Source organism: Rhopalosiphum maidis, chromosome 4 (genome assembly GCF_003676215.2).
Source record: "Rhopalosiphum maidis isolate BTI-1 chromosome 4, ASM367621v3, whole genome shotgun sequence".
In the NCBI taxonomy this organism is placed as follows: domain Eukaryota; kingdom Metazoa; phylum Arthropoda; class Insecta; order Hemiptera; family Aphididae; genus Rhopalosiphum; species Rhopalosiphum maidis.
The window spans coordinates 48,847,634-48,873,391 of record NC_040880.1 but is presented as its reverse complement, the minus strand read 5'-3'; the positions used below and the strand labels follow the sequence as shown (position 1 = coordinate 48,873,391).

The 25,758-nt window shown below is 25.8% G+C and overlaps 1 protein-coding gene and 2 non-coding genes across 4 annotated transcripts in view; 1 reads left to right on the top strand and 2 right to left on the bottom strand.

Moving 5' to 3' along the window:
• Window positions 1-25,758, top strand: part of LOC113555766 (cationic amino acid transporter 4) — a 40,780-nt gene that overhangs the window by 13,147 nt on the left and 1,875 nt on the right. For both annotated transcript variants that reach the window (XM_026960294.1, XM_026960293.1), the window contains 6 exons: window positions 906-1,154; window positions 20,139-20,306; window positions 22,104-22,391; window positions 23,173-23,423; window positions 25,129-25,344; window positions 25,433-25,655. In XM_026960294.1, the coding sequence (XP_026816095.1) occupies window positions 906-1,154; window positions 20,139-20,306; window positions 22,104-22,391; window positions 23,173-23,423; window positions 25,129-25,344; window positions 25,433-25,655 (1,395 nt within the window). The remainder of the gene's footprint in view (window positions 1-905; window positions 1,155-20,138; window positions 20,307-22,103; window positions 22,392-23,172; window positions 23,424-25,128; window positions 25,345-25,432; window positions 25,656-25,758) is intronic.
• On the bottom strand, window positions 4,052-4,123 carry Trnae-uuc. Its single transcript has one exon. It is a non-coding gene; the product is annotated as a tRNA-Glu (tRNA).
• Window positions 14,452-14,523, bottom strand: Trnae-uuc. Its single transcript has one exon. It is a non-coding gene; the product is annotated as a tRNA-Glu (tRNA).

Here is a 25,758-nt window from a genome sequence, read left to right as displayed (position 1 = left end):
AACTATACAGATATAATATATATATACACATATTATATATATTTTATTATTTTATAAAGTACTCTAAAGTGACTAAAACTATACACATATAAATATATTATTGGCAAATATTAATATATAAAATAAATAATAAGTATACTATGTTTCTGATATATGAATATGTACATTTTTGTAATCACAACATTATAGTACAATAGTATAAAAATGTACTAAATGATATATAATGTAATATAATATACACATTTATTAATTAATTTATAATAATATTTATAAAAACATGAAAATATTTTATAACAATACTGAATTAGTTATATTTATAAACTTATAATACAATTGTTATTTTATTGTAATAAAAATAATTATATATAAATGTTACATGTATAATGTATATTATATAATTAATAATATACCTAGTTAAATAGGTGATAAATTTATTAAATAAGTGTAAACATTCACCCAAAAAAGTGAGTGCCAACAAACAGCGGTAAATGTCCGCATTTTTTATAGTATTTCATTATTTATATTACAAATGCTTATTATTAGCTCTTACATTCACCAAATTCGGTCACAATTATTAGGTATAATATAATATATTATGTACCTATAGCCTCTACCTATATACCTACACTATAAATGATGTATAACATAATAACTAACAAGTATCAAATTGACGTATATAGCACCACTTATCTGCAGGGCTATATTGACTATAGTATAGTTAAAACCTATCTCGTCAGTTCACTAGGTATATATTAATGGTACACATATTATTTTACAACGTTATCATAATTATTAAAACGCTATATAGCGTCGTAGTTATTGAAATATTTTTTTATTTCTGCGTAATATTGACCGTTGTGACGTATTTTTAACCGTAAACTATATATTATTTTACTGTTTCACAGGAATCGGTCACATGGTAGGTGCCGGGATATACGTGTTGATCGGTACGGTCGCCAAGGAAATGGCTGGTCCGGCGATCATCCTATCGTTTATGTTGGCTGGTGCTGCGTCCATGTTGGCCGCATTGTGCTACGCCGAATTCGGGACCCGCATACCAAAAGCCGGTTCAGCGTATGTCTACACGTATGTGAGCGTCGGCGAGTTTTGGGCATTCGTTATTGGATGGAACATCGTACTCGAGCACATGATTGGTAATAATCTCGGGCGACGCTGTGTCGGAGCGAGACGGATTGAGCGAGAGAACGAGACGGTGATAGACCGGTAGTGCATGTGTAGTGGTGTGTCGTGTGTGTTGATTGTTTGTGTTTTGGTTTTGTGTGCGTGCGTGTTTTTGTGCGCGTGTGCGTTCGTAGCGTGCCTGCGAGTGCGCGCGCGTGACATTGTGGTGTGTGTGTGTGTGTGTGCATGCGAACGCGCACGTGCATGGTTGAACGCTCGTCTTTTTGTTGGTGTGTGTACGCGAGTATTATACTCGTACTCTACGGGCAGCATAATATTATTACATCCTAAGAACGTTCAAACATTTTTAGTTTTTTCATATTACACATTTGTTCTGTATATGTAGGTAAAACATGTTATTGTTTACAAACTTAAATTTATTCTCTCTACAATAATATATTTTAATTATAAAAACCGTTAAAAAGAATCAACAGTTGTTTGAAAATAAGTAACTATAGTTATAAACCAGTTGAGCAAAAAAGTATCAAAATTAAAAACTGAGGAACTCGCTGATAAACTACCTACCTCGTTTGAAATCATTGTATCATCGTAATGGCACAACATTTTTTTAAATCTGTACTGCAGATGATAAATAACGAGCTACTTATTATACCTTCACAACAACACACATTATATCAAAAAGTAGATTTAAATAATTTTTGTACATAATTTTAAGTCATTATAAAACCTAATTTTTTAGTATTTTTTCATCGGAATTGTTCGATTTTACTTGTCTTAAATTATTTATATACATTTTGAATTTTAAATTTCTAAGCAGAATATTTTTTTAGTGACTTTTTGAATAGAAATTGATTATCAAATCCAATTTGGAACATTGTACCTATACTTAATACTTGTCATAACACTCATATAACAATATCTATCATTAAAAATATCTATTGAGCTGAGTATAGTTGACGAACATTTTGTGAAGTACAACATTCCGTTAAATGGTACTTTAATAGGTACTTAACCTGGGAACTATTTACATATACAATTTTTAACTTTGATGAAAATATGCAAAGAAAAAGTTATACTATAGGTACATATGCAATTATAGATAAACATTAAATGTATGCTTAATATAATATGCAATTGATAAAAATGATTTAAAAAAATAAATGTTGTACATTAAAGCATTATACAGTAGAAATCAATGATGAATTTTTGATATTACTCGTAATTTACAAAATTATTAAAATAATAATACTAATTTAATTATTTACAAAAAGATACGCATAAATAATTGAAATTAAAACAAATGTTTGAAGTTTTGTGTATACAGTATCTTAATTATTATAATGTATTATATGCTTAGACATATACTATATAATACATTATTTAAAAAGTAAGGGATTGTAAAAGTCTAAAAAAAAAACTGGATAGCTGAATAGAAAAAGAAAAGTAATAAATTTAACTACCTATACATATATCTCTCTATATATACCTATATAGTAATTGAATATTGCCTTGTTTAATATTTTTGAATATTCATTTGCATATTTTAAAAATAATTCAGAACAAATGTCGATTAAAATAAGTCTAAACTTTTTGGTTGTAGATATGTGCATTTTTTCAAAATGTATGACTGTTAACGGAAATTTTTTCCAACGCTCAGAGAAAGTAAAAACGATATCTTGTTCATTGTATTTGATATTCAATCACTAGAATATAAAGTCATATAAGAGGATACGACATGATAAGTGTACTTCTTAAACTTAAAAAAGTGTTCATAGAAATGATAGAAAAAGATATAATTTTATTGAGTGAGTGATGAATGATGATTGGTAAATAATATTCAATAAAAAGGAGGTAAATGCAGAGTACCTACTGATTTGTCATATATTATATATGTCGAGTATGATGGATGTAAATTTGAATTCAATGAATTATATCATTATGTACGAAAAATGATTCTAAGCGGAGAACTGCTATCAATCAGTTTATATCACCAAGTATATATTTTATTTTATGGTTATTGATATTTCTATTAAATGTTTATAAATAATTAAAAAAAAATAATAAAAACATTTTGAAAATATTATATTATATTGTATAGAAATCGGTCATATAAGCATTTGATGAAAATTTATGGTATCAACGGTTTGAATTCATTTTCGATTTACAATAAAATAACAAAAACCATTTGAGGAGAAATAGTTATTTTACAAATGAATATTTAATGATATAAACATATAAATTAAATTAGTGTCTTTCCGGTAGGTATACATTTCTAATTAAAAAATAATTTAATAACTTTCGAGATTTGGATGAATTTTCGTTTTTGGTGTATTAAATTTAAGTTTATAAAAAAATATTGTAACTATAGTTAGGTATACCTACGTATTTTTGATATTTTTCAGTTAGTAAATAAGCAACTTATGAGGAACCTTATATTATATTTTCAAGCATTTTATCCCTACAAACATTTTTTATCAACATTTGTAAAAAAATGAAAAATTTAAAATAGTCTAAAAAAAGAAAAATATTTACTAAATTTTGTAATTGATTTTTAACTATACAACATAAAAAAATAGATGTATTCAAATAATGTTTTTAAGTTAAAATTCCCTTTTTTTTTAATTTTCTTATTGTTTTTCTGGTTATTTTGAAGAACCATGTGAATTTTTAATTTAAACCTCTAAAGTAGGTATAGTATGTACAAACTAGATCACATTTGTTATCAGAACGACCATTCATTTTGAAAATGTTGGCATTTTTTGACTATTTATCATTTATATACTTAAAAAAAAAAAATAATAATAACTCAAGTTATTTTAAAATTAATTCTTTCCCAATTTATTGCTTTGTTCAGAACAATATATTGTTATTAAATATAGGATTGATATAAATAATAGAAAAAAATTTATTCCGGTACCGGGAATCGAACCCGAGCCTCCTGGGTGAAAGCCAGGTATCCTAGCCACTAGACCATACCGGATTGGTAGAGAGTTCATTAAAGTTAAATTATATAAATTCAACTACATTTAGGTAAAATGATAAATAAAATTATTTTATTTTATTAATTTGTCTTATAATATGAAGTAAATAAATTAGATAATATACCTACATTTTTAAGTATATTTCTAATCCACAAATGAAATTATAAATGGCGAATACAATAAATTATCAATTGTCATCGTTGTCGAGAACTATTTGGATATTATCAGGCACTTAGTAATGAATAGCACCTACCTATTCTCAATAGGTAATTTTACCATAGCAAATATTATGTTAGCTTTATAAAAATACTTATTATTGTTATACATTACTAGATGTATAACGTCTTTACAGAACCGAGGATTAAAAGTCAATGACATCATGAAACTAAACATTTTCCGCCCTCCACACATAAAACAAGTATAGGTTCGTACTTACATAGTTACATCAATATCTAAGTATTAAATAACCTATTAACTATGAATTACCTGTTTTAATTTTACATCTATTATTATTATCAATTATCATATAACTGTTATCAAACATTTAATTGTGTATATTTTCATTTTAATTTATTATTATTTTTTTAATGTTGATAATAACCCATAACCTTACTGGAAACTCGGAGTTAGCGACTCGAGTTAAGTGGTAACTTCAAGTTATTGAAAACCTTTACTTCCATATTCTAACCACCAATATTTCTTTGTGTTAACGTTAAAAGCTAACTTAGTTGCAATCACGATTTAGTAGATACCTTAATATTATAACCATGATAGTGGGTGTTGATTATATAGGTACTCTACCTACAAACATGTGTTTTCATTTTTTTTTTACTTTTAATTAGTAATCTGTGCTTTGATCAAAATTGAAAATTGTCTGTTCGTTTTTTATGAATTTATATCCCATTTACATATTGTGAAGCGTTTTTGACGTTTTAATATGAAATTATGTGTCGTAGAATAATATTTGATGATGAGAATGCAAATGATGACAATGATGACGAAGTTCATATTTGTAATTTATTATCACTTGGGTACAATAATGAATGCGTAAACATATCTGACAAACAAATTACAAAATAAAATTCGAAAACCGAACAGTTATCAAACAATATTATTAGGCTTATCAATGTTATCAGTGGAAAATAAATGTTATCATTAACAAAATTCCACGAAACAGGACAGTTATACACCAATCGTAAGCTAACCTCGTATTAACTAACTCTCACACAGTCACAGATGATACATAAACCCGTGTTAACACCGTTAATTTCTACATGGTGAAATCGGTTATATGGGTTATTAAAAAAATTTAAAAAAAAAAAAATGAAAATAAAAATAAAAATATAAATATAGATAACTAATTAAACTTTTAATAAGTTAAATAATAAAAATAGGTTTACAATTAAAATAATTTATTAAGTCATCGTTTCTTTTGGAAAAAATTTAATTTTTTATAAGTATGTATATTAAGGTACCTATTTAAATAGGTATTTGATTTCTTAGATTTTATCATGGCAAATAATTTTTTTATAAGTTTTTCCAACTTCATATATTTTATCAAATCAGACCCAAATGCATATATCGACACATTTGACATTTTATGAACTAGTGATGATCTCAAATGAGTGTATACACGTTTCCAGACAAAATAATTTCACATTATTAGTACAAAAATTTCTTAAAATTACTACTATTATGTTTAGTAAAGATGTTTCTAAAAATGTTTCTATGTTTAATTTTTTATGTACCTAATAAACCATTATTTGATTACAACTAACGTCACGATTCCAATTTTTAAATTATTTTTAACTATGTAATTGTAATGTTAAGAAAAACAAATAATTTATAAATAATTATTGTAGATATCATATAATTTTTTTTTGGATAATATAGTAGCTTAAATGTTGCCGCCTCTCAAGACTTGCTGCTTGGAGCCAATGATCCTTTTCGCCGAGGTTAAAGCGGCCTTGAACATTTAATATTATAGGTACTGCTACTATACTAGGTAACATTTATTATTTATATTACATCTAGGTACATGTATATTATACCTATTACCTACACAAAACTGATTAGTGATTACTTACTGACAAGAGAAGACGGGGAAGTCTTATGATAAATTCTTATTTTACGTATAGATTGTATGAAATTCTGCTGCAGTCAACTATTTCTTAGTACTTATATGGCTGTACCCATATCATCTGTACCTATGGCTTTCTTATAATTATATACAAGGTATCTACTTAATAAAACCTACTTAATGGCTACTACCTGGAGGCAAGTGCCAAGTGGCAATAAGCATAAAGAGCGTCGTATAACTCGACTGTGCTCTTTTATTTATTTTTTTACTTGGAAAATTATATTGCAATTCTTTAACAATCGAATAATAATTTTCTTTTACAATACAGGATGGTTTACTAAGAGGATATAATATAATAATGATGTTTACAAGGAAATCGTTCTCACGATCATAATTAATAATTGGAATAGATACTAGAGACACGTTGGCATGTGTATATCAAATGATGAGTAATGAGTATGTTGTGCGAAGGAACAATAAACATATTATATTATATTAAAATATGTATTTTCATTTTTAACTACAAGTTATTATTGTTTATTATGATCTGTCGAAAGGAAAGACGCGAATGCACAAATTATCATATCCAAATAAATGTACAATAATTTATTTGTCTGCTTCTATCATTGAATAATTCAATTTAGCCAATAAAAAGGCTTTCTTAAAGTGTCATTAAGTAGGCAATTGTAATAGATAAGTTAAATTTAAATTCAACGATGAATCATTGCATATCAAAAATAATTCTGAGTGAAGGCGATCGTTAGCTAATAATATTACTAAATATATAATATCAATGTCCAATATATATATATATTATATTATTAATATTTAATTATTATAATAGTATAATAAATAATAGCACAACATTTATCTAAATATTTTGAAAATGTCATTGTAACATTGTGTAATTGTATATATAAAACAAATTATTATACTTACATAGAGTTTCAAATCTTCACAAAAAAATATTTTTGAATTTCAAATTAGGTGTAATAAAACAAAATAATGACTATTTATCTTTAACATTTTTAAATAGTTATAATAATTAATAACAACTTATAAAGAAATCTGTTTGTTAAATTTTCAGGCCTTTTGAGTTCTTGACAAAATAAATTTTTTTGTTTACAGAAAAAATAAAAATAAAATAGATTTCATATCTATAAGTAACCCAGAGTAAAAATATTTCGAATATTTCATCATATTATTTTACAGAAAATGTTTATATGTATAAGCATTCGGTGACATTTTTAATCATGTATTTATGATTATTCGTTTTTGAGTTACATTAAAAAAAAAATTTAGTCGAAAACTGATTTTGTTAAAAAATCACCGTCTCTTTTAACTATTTTGTTTTTTTCCTACTTATAATGATAAATACTGAGAATTTTTTCTGTTATCCTCCCCCCTTTTAAAGTACGATCTAGATCTAATTGTTCAATAGAAACCATCAACGTTGAAAGTCCAATTATACTTAGTTTCTTCGGGCATACTAAAAAAAAACCACATTGTAAAATCAATATATTAATGGATCCCTCAAAATCTAAAAAACTAAATTATTGTAAAATTGATAAAATAATAAAAATAATGATTGTTTATTTGTAACCATAAAAAACATACAAATTTAAAACAATATAATATATATTATGGTTACACATTCATTATAATTTATAAGTAGGTATATTAGATTGTAATGAGAAAAATATTACTACATATTATGTGGAATATGGCTTATATGTATATAAGTATAATTAAATATAGGTAATAAAGTAGTTGTAAGTAACTAGATAAGAAATAGGTACGTTCGAAATATTGTAAAAAATAGTCATAACTGTTATAAACATGGTGTGGATGCCTATACGTTATTGAGTTTACTGACTTGATGACTAAACAATAATGGTATAAGATACATTCATAGTATATTAGAAGCAAGTTTAGCAATAAATGATGATTTCATCAATAGTTATCTCTTTTAAAAATGTCATTAATATTAAATCGCATAATTTTGGAATAATACCTAAATAAAATAATTATTTATCATTATTGTGGTTAGAAATTCGAATTGTAAAATACGTATTTCTGCCATTCCTATAATGGTCTAATAATAAAAAAAAAGATCAAAATATTAATAAAAAGCTATTTAATATGTATTCACGTTACATTTTATAAATTTGTTTATTAAAAAATAAAAATATTTAACTGTTATAATAATAATATCATATAATTGAAAATTATAATATAAATAATTAAGTGAAATTTGCAAGTATCTATTGTTATCATTTTATAAATTTTTATAATTCCAATAAAATCTATATTTTGCCAAAAACTGATGTATTTATTAATATAATTACATATATTTTGTGTATACATTTCTCTTTATTCTATTAGTTTTAACTAATTATTTTATGAATGTACTGGAAAATAGTTAACAAATATCTATGAAATAGTAGGTACCTATATTTTTAAAATGAAAATAATAATATATTAATATATCTATCGTATATTATCGTTTTTCTTATTATAACCTATAGTATAATAATAATAATCAATGACAAACAAAATATTAAAATAGTTATAAAGAAGTAAATATTTTAAATTTTTTTGACATTTAACACATTTAGTTAAAATTCGAGCGGTCCTTGGTAGCCGTGGATGTATCAGACACAGGCAGTACCTATAGCTATACACAATATGTCAATCTATTACCATTTTTCATAACACATGTATATATTGTTAGTTATTTTTTTTGTACAGGTTAAATATTTGTTTTTAAAAGTAGTTCACCATAATTGTGTAGCGTGTTACAGTTTAGCTAAGTCTGTACCTACTGATAATAATTTTAGTCTTGATATAATATGAAGGTCATCAATTAAATTAGGTACCTATATTAAATTTGTTTACTTTTGTTATAAGCCTACTATTATCTACCTAGCTACCAACACACACTGCCGAAAAATTATCTAGGCATTATAAAGTTCAATAATTTGTTGTTTTAATATTTATAAGTTAATAGTTATTTGCATGTGTTTGGTAGGTCATTTATCGGTTGTGAGTTCAATCATTCACCGCTAATACTGATAATATTGTAGACTATACAGTAAAAAATAACAATATTATTAATGCACGTGTTTTTGGATTGTTCAACTATTGAAACAATTGCCTAAATGGTTAAAAATTTGCACAAGACATCGCTAACGCTAATATAATACGCTATATCGTTGAATAAACATGATCAGTGCAAGGTTAGCCAATCGTAGTTAGTATTTGCGAATAGATGACCGCCCTGCTTCACATCATTATGCTGTTGTTGCTATTTTTTTTTTATTCATATATGTATATATTTAAATTTATATTTACTTGCAAAATATACAGTTATTATTTATTATTCTATATATGTTAAAAAAAAACAAATGATATAAAACAACATTTTACCTCTGTAATTACTACAAATTGTAAAAGCAGGTATACCTATTTAAAACTAAAATTATCACTCTATCATTCTATGTACAATAATAGTCATTTATTAAATTTTATCTGATACAATGATATATTTAGGAGGTATACTTATTGTGAAATTTTCGAATAATCTAGCCTCATTAAAAAGCTATCTCATATAATTTATTTACGTATAACTTTAAAATCAATGTTTGATAGTATTTTAAAGTGTATGTAAGAGTGGGAATTCCAATACTTCATGCGAAGATGTTTTGCAGTACAGTCAACAACAGACCGAAATGATGTAAATATAAAAAATGCTGATGCTGAACGATGAGTTTTTTTTATACTTACCTATACTGCTATACTTAATATAATAATATGTAATCTTCATAGCCTTATAGACCACAACATTAAAAGTTTGACCTAGTTCTATATTTTGTCAATTGTTTGGTAAAATTTATAAAAACGTAACGTCTGTCGTTACTAGATACTACCACAATAATAATAATAAACTTCTTCAATATAAAATAATATTGAATTATGCGCATGTAGGGAGGTTTTTATATTATTTATTAGGTATTTAGTATATATAGTACATATACATATAAATTTTTTGTAGTTATTATTTGTTAAATATAAATATTAAAATTTTGCTTTTTACGTTTTATAGATAGCAAACATTTCTGATTTATCATATTAAAATGTAGATTAAAGTGTAACACGATTTATGAACCTATTTTCTGTCAAATGCTATATTTTAGGAACAATGTACCTGGTAAATATTATAGTCAATTATAAATTGTTTTGCTCATGACAGATCTAATTTTGAAAACTATACAAACATAAAAATTGTTAAACATATAACTAGAACTGCAGTAAGAGGAGTATAAATTTCTAGACCATTGGTGAATTTTTTAAATATAAAAATCAGATTTCAAAAGAGTACCTATACTTATAGTTAATTAGTAACCTAATAAGTATTTAAAGTTTAGGTATAAAAATAAATGGATACTTGCAACATTTTACGAAAAACCCCTTTGCCTACTTAACTTCAATCCATTCGTATAAACTTGAAATACCTACTTAGATAAGTTATAGTTAATTAACTACTCTTTTGAAATTTTATTTTATATTTATATTTATATATATATTTATAAATATTATATACCTACATCTAAATTCCCAGAAAAATAGTTTGGTTATTTAAAATAATAAAACAAAAATTGTTTGTTGTTATTTAAAAAGCAAAAACATAAAAATGATAGATTTGTAAGATAATCTTATTTCAAACCTGATGTTGTTACTTGTCTTATATAATAATAAATTTAGATTAAACACTACCCAACAATCACATTTTCAAAAGCGTATATAAATACTTTTAAGAGACAATGAATGATTCCTCTTATAAAAAGATACCCTGCATTATTTGCACGCCGCGTTCATGTATTTAGGTACCTACCTAAATATTTTTATTTATATTATGATATGGTTAGAGAACCGTACCTACTAACTATTGAAAATGTAAGCATTAAGAAATCTTCTGCAGTGTAAACAAGTTTAACGTTATTTTCCATACAATTTTGTAAAAGGTTACGATACATGAACATTTCAACACATTATAATCGCAATCTTTGAAGTATATATAGTTTGGTTGAAGAGTGGTGCTCAATATACCTATATGAACAGCGGCTTGTGCGCAGAAGTAGGACAGAGAGCTGTCGTATATTAATCCGCTCTCTTGAAATGTTTCAAGGCTTTAGGAATTGAGATTTCTTATTGGAGAAAAAACATAGTACATAAATATCCCTACTTATATTTTAGGTACACTCTTATACTGTGTTTATGACCAACCAACTATGTGTGCGTATATTAATTAACTAGTTAAGTTTAAGTTTTGTAATTCTGCCAACGATTTATTAAGAAATAAACGTTAAAACATTATTGACCAATACGAAAAATTAAATTATTCTAATTGACAAAAAATTATTCAAAATAAATTATATGTATATATGTAAAGACATATTATTAAAAATTAATATTATTCAACAGACTTGTTTGAAATTTTTGTTTATGTATTTTTATTATATTTTTGTATAGTTACTTAGAACTCAGAACTACGATCAAATTGCGTTTGATAAAAAAAAAACGGGTAACTCGTTTCTGGGCAGTAACACCATATATGCTATTTTGATATATTAGAGTTTCGAGTGTATCTCGTCGTTGAATGCCTTGATCACTGTGCTTATATGTAGTATAACCATTCATTTTATAAAAAAGGAACAAATAATATTGGCTCTATAAATTGTATTAAAATTTTTTTTTTTTTAATAATTTTAGATTCTGAGAGCAGCAATGAATTTATTCATTTTACAATGATGTGTAAAAACACTATAAACATATATTTTGCTGTAATTAAAAAAAAAAACGACAGTAGATACTTGAAGTTTTCATCAAATGATTATAATATATTATGATTTCATTAAATGATAACATTTTCAAATTCTTGAAACAGCTATTTATAAGTATGAAACATTTTAATTTTTTTTTCTGTAAATAGCGATAAAAATTATTCGTTTGGTCAAAATTCTTGAAAATTTAATACAAGATCCCATAGAAGAGGTAATATCTATATAAAAATATTGAGAAGGCATAGGTACAATTTGTTTTATATGTACAAGTATTCGGAGTATTTGAAGTTAGAATTTTAATGACATTTGACAAAATCGTAAAAAAAGCAAACTATTTTTTAGTTAGAAACTCATAAAAACTTTTTTGTTTTTATCTTCGTTTTGAAAATGTAATATAAAATTCCTCATAAATATTTCATACTAGTACTAAAAAATCTATAAAACTAACAAAAAAAAAATATTTTTTTAAGTATTTGAAGAAGATTGATTTGAACAAAATTATATATATTTTAACAATGAATTCATTTTAGTGTTAAAACGATGTTGATTATTTTTTTATAAATTAAAAACATTATTTGTTAGAACTTATATCACTTATATATGATTTTCAATATGACATTTTTGATTTTTTTTAAGATATTATCCATTTATATTGTTTTATGTTAATTACAGAAAAATATTATTTAATTTTAAGTTATTATACATTATAAATTAATATAATTTTGTATAAATACATATAATAAATAACTAAGGCAATAATTAAAAAAATTAAAAATATTAACTTACCTTTATACATTAAGTAAAATAATGACTAATATCTATATAAAAATAAATCATAATACGAAATATACTTATAGTTATATAAGCCAAAAGACAGACCGCATCTGTTTAGAATCGTTTTTCGTATACAATTTTCGTATTCAAATTTAACACACTCATTTCAGTGAGTTGCGACCCACTCGACATTTAATGTTCAGCAGAGCGGTAACCACTTGATTACCTTTTTAAATTTAAATTTCGGTGTAATATGTACCTCTGTCACACAAAGTGAATTGTTAAATCCTCCAAGATACTATATGTCATATGATCAAATGTTATGTGTTTGGATGATAGTGTTATAGAAATGTTATTCGTTCTAAAATTCTAAATATTTCTTTTCGAATAGTTCTCAAATCAGGTGTGTATACTTTTATCGCATTTATTTGTTATGACTTTAATTACGATTACTGTCTTGTTGAGACTTGATTATTAGCCCCATTATTGTGTAGATTATAAACAATAAGCTATAGTTAATACCGTTAATAGTACAGCGTTGATTAAAACTTTAAAATATTCTTGATACAAAATTGTATTTCTAATCAATGACAATTGACAGTAACTGTAGATATTAAAGATGCCTAGTTATCGCAGTAAACATTTTTTTTTTGTTTTATTGATAGACAATTATAATACTTACAGCAAAATGCGCTCAGAGGTTAGTTAATTTTCGGCCAATGACAATCATAACATTAATTTTGAAACTTGTATGTAGAACTCGAAATAATATATAATCTATTTTCAGAAAGGCCGCTAATAATTAGGTAGTATATAAATAATATTTTTCCGTTTTCCACTCATTCAGCTTGCTTTTTTTTCATTTTGCTTAAAATATATATCGATTAGATCGAAAGACTAAAGGTGTTGTAGGTAATGGCTTATTAATTACAAAATGTTATTCAAATCAATATGCATAACTTTTTACTAATAGCATATATGTTTAAGTTATAATAATTATAATGTATGTAATAATCAATATTTAATATTTACATTCTAAATTGTACCTATAATCGAATTCTAATAATAATTGTAGGTACGTGTATTATATTGTTGAATGTTGGGAAAACATGATATTGTTATTTTCGGATAACTAAAGAGAACAATAAATATCGAAATATTTAAAAAATATAAATATTAATGGTAAATCAATTAACAAGCATTTAATTAAAAATTACTCCAAACATCATATATATATATATAAATTAGTTTCTAAGAGGAATTTCGTTTAACTAAAAATATTAAATACATTTTTTTTTTTAAATATAAGTTTATAAACTCAAAAGTAAAATATATTAATTCATATTGTTATTATTTATTAATTTATAGATTAATAAATAAAAAAAAGTAAAAAGTGGAATATACTTAGATATAGTACGTATAAACTAGATTACATTTGCTATCAGAAACCACCATTCATTTTGAAAATTTTGGCATTTTCGATTATTTATCATTTATATTATACTAAAAAAAAAAAAAAAATAATAACATAAGTTATTTTAAAATTAATACTTTCACAATTCATTGCTTTGCTCATAACCTAATACATTGTTATAAAACATAGGATTAAATAAATAAGAAAAAAAATTTATTCCGGTACCGGGAATCGAACCCGAGCCTCCTGGGTGAAAGCCAGGTATCCTAGCCACTAGACCATACCGGATTGGTGAGATCCCTGCACAAACTGACTCGATTTAGTTACACTTAAGAGGATGCCAGCGTAGTATTTGTTATCTCTCTCTAACTCACGCGCAACATAGCAAATTTTACGTTCACAACAATGATTATAAATTTAGAACCATATTAATTTCTCAAATTAGAGTGAAATGACCTATTATAAAATTTAAAGTCAAGAACATTATCTAGGGCATCTCATAAGCGTTTTATTATATTTTTATTTTAAAGCGAGTCATGAGTTTTTTAAGATGTATAAAAAATTTACAATTTTAAAATACTCATAACTCGCTTTAAAATAAAAATATAATAAAACGCTTATGAGATGCCTCAGATAATGTTCTTGACTTTAAATTCTATTATAGGTCACTTCACTCTAATTTGAGAAATTAATATGGTTATAGTCATTTTTGTGAACGTAACATTTGCTATGTTGCGTGTGGGTTAGAGAGAGACAACAAATACTACGCCTGGCATCCTCTTAATGGACATCTATGGTTATAAATACATTTTTTTTAATTTGATAATTTTACACTTATAATTTATAAGTCATAACCTATTGAATATAGATTACCTATGCAGTTATGAGCAGCAACAATTAAGTAGATATAATTTACAACATTGCCTATACTGCAGCTAAGTATTAAAGAATATAGCTCTATTCGTGTTTATTATTTTGTAAAATGGTGTCTATATAAAAAATAGTAACAATAATGATTTTTCCGATATTTATATTCTTATTTTTATCGGTAGTCTACTTGTGTATTTATCAACTACATGGTTAGATAAATATTAAAGACTACAAACGAGTTGTGTCCCTTGTAGGTTTTTTCAGGTTACACGAATTGTGTTCCTCAGTTTTTTCGAGTTACACACAAGTTTAATCTAACTAATAAAAATAAAAATTAAAAATAACTACACAAATAATTTTAATAACACTGGTACACATTAGGTAAACATTTTAATAAAACAATTTTTATAAATTCAAATTGAGAAATTTGTCTATTACAATATTAAAGGTATGTTTCATACATTATATTTTACACAAAAAATTAGAAGTTCGTATAAAATATTGTCATATTATTATAATAAAAATATTAACCTAACCTAACAATAATCAATATTGTTAGTATCGTTTAATTAATATGAATAAAAATTAAAAATAACTACATAAATAGTTTTAATAACATTACATATTAGGCAACAATATATATTATACCGATTTTATAAAAGTTTATACATATTTTATTCTTGTGTAAAATATCGATTTGAATTTATCAGCACACGACTTGTTGGTACACAACTCGTGTACGAGAAATTTGGCCGGGACACAACAACTCGTTAACTGCGATAATAAGTACCCAACATTATGTGATAAGACAATCTTTTCTGTCAACTCGGGTAATATAATTCAGGTATAAAAATAGAATTAAAATAAAATAATATAATTAAATGATGATTTTCAGCATTTACCGCAAGTACAAGTAATAAAAGTGAATAAACTCTATCATTAATAGGTAATTAGTACAACATATAACTATAATATAGCTTTATTTAGTAAACGAACTTTTATGGTAACATACTGATAGATACCTAAACTATGGAATAACAAAAAAATCATTAAACGCATTAAATTCATAACAGAGTAAATCGTTACTTTAAAGTTTCTATAGACTATAGGTAATACTATTAGGTATCTATATATGTTTGAATATTATCCAATTTCGTCGGAATTTAATAAAATCATGTTTAAAATATCGAATTAAATATTTGGTGAAAATTTCAATTATACTTACCTATCCATGGTTACTATTTTTTTAATTATAACAAAATAACAAAATCGATTTTTTTAAGAACTGTTAAAGTTGGCTTAGCTGCTACATGTAAGTATTTCAAATACCTAGGTTTGGTTTGGTTAATAATAAAAATCTGTATTGTTTAAATCATTTAAGTATTAAATAAAAATTATGATTTTGCAGTATTTACCTATATATGGCTATTAGCCATGTATACCTAATATTAATTTAAGTCAATTTACATATCAAAGTGAAATTGTTACCTACATTTCAGAGGCTCATCAAATATTAATATCATTTAATTAATGACTATTATTAATCACTTTATACGCGTAGTATACAATTTTCTTATATTTATAATTGATGTTCATAATATTTTATTTTATTAATTATTAACCTTAATAATTGTATATTTACTCTATGACCTATGTACACTTATTATTCAATTATTGTGTTGCATTTTATAGTAGTTATTTAATCATATAACTATTAAAAACATTATTGTAAAACTTTCACTCATAAATATTCCTAAGCTATTATTAGTTATTATTTTTATTTAAGTAAAGATTTATAAATATTTAAGTATGGTGTTTTGAAATTATTATCTTTGATAAATTGATTACAAGTTATTACGTTAGCTTAATATTAAGCTTTAACTTAAAAGCAATTATTTATGCAAACAATGTATTCAGATGGATACTTATTTGAATAAAAGTGTTGTACGTATAGGTATAAAGTGGCGTGCCCAAGAGGGGATGGTTAAGAGATATATTCCCCTCATTGACTTTTTTTTTAGCTTACTTTCAGGAAACAACTTATTAGATGTTAGAGTTGTTATAAAGTCATTACTTTTTATTATTGGTAATAAGTTATTGCTTATAAATTATTGAGTCATAAGCCATAAAGCCCCTAATTTGTGTCTTTGGATCACCGGAATTCATCTTTATGTAAATAATGTGATATTACTTATAATATTCCCTCCCATTGAAAATTCCTGGACACGTCACTGTAGGTATATAGGTAAAATTAATTTGAATAGAAGTGTTGTTTCGTGCATGTATAGCCGTATATAGTTATTATAGGTTAAACTTCATTTATGAATTACGAAAAGAAGTAGTTGGCATTATTATTATAATTATTTTCGTGTTATGATTTTTTATGTGAACTTATTGATATCAATATATTAGGCTGTAATATTATTCTAGATAACTTATTTGAAATTGAAATTGTATTAGTTTTTTATAATCTATAAAATGTAGGTCTTATAATTTTTATATAGTCTTATTAATAAGTAAAAAAAAATGATTTTTTTTTTTAATTTAACGATCAATATTATTATTATAATTATTTTATTTTATTATTTATTCGATTACTACATTAAGATAATTATTTTTTATTTATCAAATTACGAATTTATCTTTCCAATAGTTTTTTTTTTACATTTTACATATTAATTTTTTTTTTTACGTCGAAAAGTTATGGTTTTTTTTTTTAAAGAACAAAATAATATTTGGTGTTTATCTAGATTAGGTCTTTTAGCATCCAAAGTCTTAGTTAATATTGATTTTTAACCGTTAGAAGTATTCCTCAGATTTTACACATTAGTGAATTTTCTTCTTTTTCCATCAGGAAACCTCGTGTTATTCTGATACATCCGATTTAGTTCGTCTATTCCATATTATTTATACTATTAAAAATATATGTAGATATATCTGAACTTCTGGTGGTGATATTAATTGTTACCTAACGTCTTAAACTGTAAATATTGGATATTTCACAAGTATTATACAGTTCTGTATCAAGAAGTGGAATAATAAAAAAATAATTAGTAAAAATAACACTCAACTCTGACATCTGTGTGCACCATTACAATCCGTCGTAATGGTTGCATACTCACATTATAGCTTTAATAGGTACCCCATGTTCACTATTGTGATTTATATTAAACTATATATACTATTTAACATATGATTTCAATATTTTATATTTCGAATAACCTAAAATAATTGGAAAAGTCATACAATTAATATACGAGTAGTACCTTTACATCATATAGGTATATTGAAAAGGAATAAGTTTAATAGTAGATACATAATTATTCGTAGATAATTGAAAATAAATAAATAAAAATAAATTTAGTGATTTAAAATTAAATTATGGTCGAAAACCATATTGTTACGTAAAATATTTTTTTAATTTATATCATATAGTAATAATATCTATTTATTGTTAGGCCGCATTACATATCATTTTCAGAATTTTTTTATTTAGACTAATATATATTACACACTGCGAAATGTAGTAATTTTTCCGACGAGCTTACTAATAGTAAATTAATATGCATTAATAAAGTATAAACTTACACATCGTAAAATCAAAATTTTACTTCTATTTACTTAGGGCCATTTTATCAATCATCAGTTAAATAATCATTTAACTTTAAATTTCGAATTTAAATTAACTGAAAATTAAAATAATATTTATTTTATCAATCAAATTTAATATTTTAATCCGAGGTTAAATAAACTGCATTTATAAACCGAAGACCAATTTACTACCAGTCGAAGTTAGAAGCACGTTAATACAAATATGTTTTTAACTTTATATTGGTAGATAGTTTTCTGTTACCATTTTAATCCGTAGTGATGTATTTGTCTTTTTTTTCTTTATTTAGATTACCATTTAATTAATTCATTGTTTAAAATAATTGTTATTGTTTATATATTTTATGAATAATTAATTTAAAGGTTGAGCAAGAACGCTTTGCAAATTTTATGGACAATGAATTAGAACTATAATATCGCTAAAGCAATAGGTATTCATTTTTTTTTTTTTATCATATATGATGCTGTTGAGTAATGTAAGCCAAATAAAACAAATTAGGTATTTTTTAAATGAAATGGTGTTTACAATGTTTAGATTGAAATTATTAACAATTATAAAGGTACCTACGTGTTAACGACATAATTTTTTTTTAATTAAAAGTAAAAATCAAACAAAATGTTATCACATAACAAATAATCTAATAATATTGTACATAATCTTTAGTTAAACTCTTTAATTGGTCAAATATTTCGGATTAATTAATTTGCGGTTAAAGTCCGGTTAAAATATTAATTGAGTGATGATAAAATCATATTTCTAGTTTAACTGGGGATTAATGTTAACTGAAGATTAAATTCTTTTAACTGGAGATTGATAAAATGGCCCTAAGAGTACTATGAACTTTGAACCTAGCCAAGATTAATCATAAATATATTATATTTATTATATTGTACCTGTATGGCTATTATATACAGAGTGAATCACCGTGCTCATTCCCATTTTGTCCTTTAATATAATCAATTTAATTAAAATCAGATTTTTCAGAATTTTTGTAAATAGTTAAGGGCTAAATTTTCAATTACTTAGGTTTTGTATACCATTCAAAGAGATGATCACCATATTATAGTTATATACGCTTTGTTTTTTATCCAAATGATAACCAAGCTTTTTACTGTAAACTGTGAAACGGATGGTAATTTGAAAATGTTAATAAATCTAAATAAAAAATCAAACAATTAATTTCTGAGTAATTAAATTCAGAGTACCTAATAATTCTCGCTAGCATATTATAATAAGGATAATTAGCAAACGTATTATCATGAACTTGCTATTATAAAATCCAAATTTTAATAAATTCATTATTAAAGGAAAAAATTTAAAAATTGAAGCATGAGCATGATCGGTAAATAATTCGATGAATAATAAATTGAAAAGTATTATCATGTGAATGTATAATTTATATATATGCGTATTTGTTTACCAGGTGCTGCATCCGTAGCTAGGGCATGGAGCGGATTCTTTGATTCAATGTTTGACAATGTAATCAAAAACACAACGATATCCGTGATGGGCGAACTTCACGAAACACTATTTGGAAAGTATCCGGACGTGTTTGCATTTGTCGTGTGCTTGCTGCACGCCTGTATTCTGGGTAAGTGAAACTAGAAGAGATCGCATTCGTTGACATATGTCTCAGTGATGGGCAAAAGGCAGAATTTACGGACTCGAGACGTTTATAGCAGTTGAATTATGGCTATTTATATAGTAGCTTTATTTAATGCGTATTTTACGGTTTATAATATTCCTCGCTTCGAAGAGCTTTTAAAAGCTTTTAGCACACGATTTTGCAGATCTATTTAAAAGTGTTTACGTTTTACCCGACTTGCTTTTTTTTGATCATAAGCTTTGTTTTTCATGTAAACTGCAAATATATATTATAATGCATTTTGATCATAATGACTAATGACCGAGCTCTTGGTAAATAATTTGTTTTCTTTACTAATAAGTAATGAGGCACATTGAGGTGTTGTTAAATAAATATAGAGATGATTTACCTACCAAATAAAATGATTGCCTTGTAAATTGTAAGTAACGAATATATATATATATATATATATTTGTATAATATAATATATTATATACATATTCAATATACATTATACATACATATATACATATATGCGTTATTCCCTATGTAGATAATAATGTTCTTCGTGGAACATATTGCTTATCGCATTTTATTTATCTCTATTTCATTTTGGAGATTAAATGTTAAGACGATAAAAATCATAAATCATATAATTATTGCTTATTATTAGTTATTAAATTTAACACTAGGCGATTATTTCAGTTATTTCTAATGTTGAAACATTACAATGTGTACGTCATAAACTCATAATATAATGGACAATGGTATGACCATTATGACGCATTTATTCATTATTTTTTACTGTTAAATAGGTAGAAAAATAATTGTAGTGTCGAACAGTGGAACGCAATAGGAAAACTTAACAAAACGAATTATTTATTTATATAGTGAATGATCCATTTAACGTAAGACACTTTTGAAAATACTTTTTTTTGCATAATTTAAAGGCTTTAAAAATATTGTTCCAAATATAATGTGGTATTTTTTTCATTTTTTAACGACAACATATTCGTATTACTTCGATGTATAAAAATTGAGTTTTATCTTAATCTTAGAAGAGAGAATGCGTGAAGTAGAACAGAGGCACACGCAAAATGTTGGTACTGTTCCGCTCATCAAAACTTTAAATACATTTAATTAACTACTCATATTCATAGTATATATATATTTTTTTTAAATGTTGTTTTTAACGACTTAAAATTATATAAAAGAAATATTTTCAAAAACGTTGGTGCCTTTTGAAATAATGAGTGATGTCTTACGTTAAGTAGATCACTTATTCGTAAAATTCGTGTACAGTATGCGTTATGAGTTTATGACCTCCAATAATTCTTCGATATATTATGTTCATAATATATTAATATCTATAGATAGTATCGGTAATTGCAATATTGTTTTACACGCCAATGTCAGAGTAACGTTAAAATATTTAATTTTAAAAACATTGAATTTGGTTAAAAAAAATCGTTTATTGCTTACATTACAATTGCGTAAATGTAGTATTATAACTGCAAAGTATATGTACTAGTTACTGTGAAATAATTGCGTACGAAAATTATTCAAATCCTATAGTAAATAATACACAAACGAAAAACAATTTTTCGTCTCAAATCTATAATGTCGTCTATTGGGGATTGGGTGGGTAATGTAATTATCTGCGGCACTGGCTGCAGACGACTGTGTCTCGAGTCCCAATTAGGTTAGACTTGTGCATCACTGCAGTTATTATTGCATCGATATTACCTGCAGATGCATATATAGATATATTACCTATATTATCTGACCGTATTTTCGGCGCAGGGGTCGGCGTGAAAACTTCGTCGTACATGAATAGCTTTTTGACGCTGGTCAACCTTGGCGTAATGACTGTAATCGTCGTGGCTGGATATTATTACGGAAACAGCGACAATTGGTCCAATGACGGCGGATTCATTCCGTTCGGCACGACCGGCATTATCACGGGCGCGGCCACCTGTTTCTACGCGTACGTCGGTTTCGATAGCATCGCCACCTCGGGCGAAGAAGCCAAGGACCCGGCGTACTCGATTCCCGTGGCAACAATAATTGCGATGAGCGTCGTGTGCACAGGTTTGCTATTATTTGTATTCAATGTAGATATTGTAAATAATGAAATACTGCAATACTAGCGTATCGCATTCGATAGTATCCGATTATGTTGTTAATATTATGTTAATCGTTATAATGTTATTGTCTATACCGTGACGTGTGTTGTTCAACAATTAATAGGTAGGTCTAGTGATGTTCCCTATTGGAATAACAATTTAAAAAGAAAACCTAAACACACGTACATTTTTGATAAACTTATTGACTAATAGGGACGACCGTTTCCAAGTTTCAATACAATATATACATGTATATTATACTAACTGATTCTGCACGGCGTTGCCCGCGTGACAAACTAAATGCTTGCGTGGATTTACACCCTATCAAATTCTATTAAATGTAAGCTGCATAGCGCCATGGCTATTGTTAACTTAGCTAGTAGGGCGGTTTTCATAAAATTTCAAATTCAGGTCTAAAATTATTTTCTTCAGCCATTGGAATTCACAAACAAATTAAAAATATATTTGTTTTTTTTTTTTGTGAGTAAAAAAATTCCTGTTTGAGTCCCTCTTGAGTACAATATTGCCTATATATGTACCAAATTGTAGACACACAAAATAACTTTTATTTATATAGATACACGCTGTTGCTGTTAGAACAATACGAATAATAATAATAACATAATATTATCTTGGATTATCCTTTTTTGTTCAATGTTTAGGTCCTATTTAATATTTTACTTCTACAGAAAGTAACTTATAGCACTTATTCGTGGTTAATAATGATTCTATCGTTTTAATTATAGGCTACGTATTGGTGAGCGGAGCATTAACATACTTAGTCCCATACTGGGCCATCGTCCCCGATGCAGCATTTCCAGCGGCATTTGCTGGATTAGACTTGAATTGGATTAAATATTTAGTATCAGTCGGGGCATTGTGTGGAATGACTACTACTTTGTTTGGATCACTTTATTCATTACCTAGATGTATTTATGCGATGGCCGATGATGGATTGATTTTTAAATTTCTAGCCAAAGTCAACAAAAGAACTCAAGTATGTACAACACAATATTTGTTAACTTTAAAACGTGTTTAAAAGCAAACAATACATTAAAGTAATATTATTATTATATACTATTTAAATTAAACGCCAATGTGGCAAAATATAGAGATCTTGAAAATAGTTAGGTACAATATAAATTAAATTGATTGAAACATATAACGAATAACGATATTATAGGATTACAATACAAATTATGTGTGTGATTAAACGAACTAGGGAAAAGATTACTTATAGCTTAATAATTAAAAAGTTATGTCAATGACACGAAGCATCCGGTGTAGTGAACAGTTATGTCCATTAGAAGTGGTGTGAGAGGATATGGAGAAAAGAGTAGAATTTCGGGCCGAGTAAAGCGAACTTTAAAATGTATGTCAGAAAGAAGTTTAAGGGCATTGATATAGTTGGAAAGAAGAGACCTAACAAAGATTAGTCAGCAAGCAACCTGCTATAATATGTAGGTGATATTTAATAGGGGTAATAGTATTAAGGATATAGCCTTGGGAAATAAATGGGGTCTTACTTAGTTTAAACGCTATATAAATTACGAATTTATTTTTAATTCGTTCGATTCGGTCTAAGTCCTTAAATAAATAGGAAAGCAAAAAGACAGACTCATACTCAAGTAAATAGCGTAATAAGAAATATTAATAGTACGAGGCAATCGATGGAGGTAAATAGGTAATCTTATATTGATAGGTACAACGATTTAATTCGCCCGACGTCCGGTTATCTGTCGGCTTTCGATAATGGATAATGTAATCCAAATATATAAACCAAATAATGCGTTGAAATGTTGCTACTTATGTCCTACACAGTAACTCGTTTTTAAAACGATAAAAAAAAGAAATAAGTCCATTAGTTGTGTAATATATAGTTATTTTGTATCGCTAAAACCAAAAAAATAAAAGGTCTTTTAAACTTTTATCTAAGGGATAAAATTCGTTAGATTTTTGAAGATATATAATGGGATTATAAAATAAAAAAAGGTTAGAAACCACTGATATAGATAATAGATACATACCCTAAAACTACACATTTGTAAATGCCTATAATAGTCGAAGTATAATATGTTTTTTTTGTTATTTAGTTTTTAGGCTGCCCCTAGACTATTGGGGCCTAGAGCCGCTCTGGTCACTCATGCAATTGGTTGTCTCTTTTTTAAAACGCACAGCTTATCATATCTGAGTTCAGAAAAACTTATTTTGTGTTATTAGTTTAAATATTAGAGTGAATTAATCTATTAATATCAATCGTAAACATCAGAACACTGTGTGTGCTTGAACATAAGTTTATTTTTTATATTTTAATTTTTAAGCGAGATACGAGTATATGAAATATTACACATTTAAAATGCTCATTTCTTGCTTAAAAATTAAAATATCGCAAAAATACTGTCGTTCGATAACTAATAATTGTGTTCTTTCGACGATAGGTCAATTGATTATTTAAACTAACAATACAGAATTTATTCTGCTGAAATTAAGTTTGATATTTCTTACGTTTGTAAGACGGAGGGAACACATACATGAGTGATGGCAGCTTCTTAAGTATTTTATATTTAAAAATATTTTCTATTGTGTCTATTGTTTTAAATAATAATAATAATAATAACAAACATATATAATATACGTGTGTATGTGTATAGTATGTTTATAATATTTACAAATCAAAATGTAATTTTTTATATATATTACAGATACCAATAATAAATTTAGCTATATCTGCCTTTTTGTGCGCATTGATAGCTTTATTCTTCGATTTGGAAAAATTAGTTGAATTTATGTCAATTGGTACATTGTTAGCCTATACAATTGTCAGTGCTTCAGTAATAATATTAAGATACCGTCCTACCAACCGTGGACTAGTACGTGATTCTAGTAGTCTCTTAGAACTTCCTACTTCACAGGCAGACGTAAGTATAAATTATATATTGTTATTAATATTATTAAGGATAATAAAGTATTTAAGATTATAAATCAAAACTGATTTACAATTTTCAGTCTTTTGAAATGGATATGGGAGGACGCCTTAAACCATCTTATAAGTTCCTAGAACCTTTTCTAGGAGAGTTTGAACCTGGTTACATAGTTTGTGTAAGTATTGGTTGGTTTACAAGTTCCACTGTCATCTTGTGCGTTTATATCCAATATTGGTTCAATATTCAACACGTGAGTTGGATCGATGGTATAGTCTTAACAACCTTGGGCAGCGATTTGATTTTATGTACGTATAAAACAGATAAGATTATTAACATAGTTTGCAGTAAATAATAAAATAATATAGAATTATAAAATATGTATAATATCATTTTTATATATATATATAT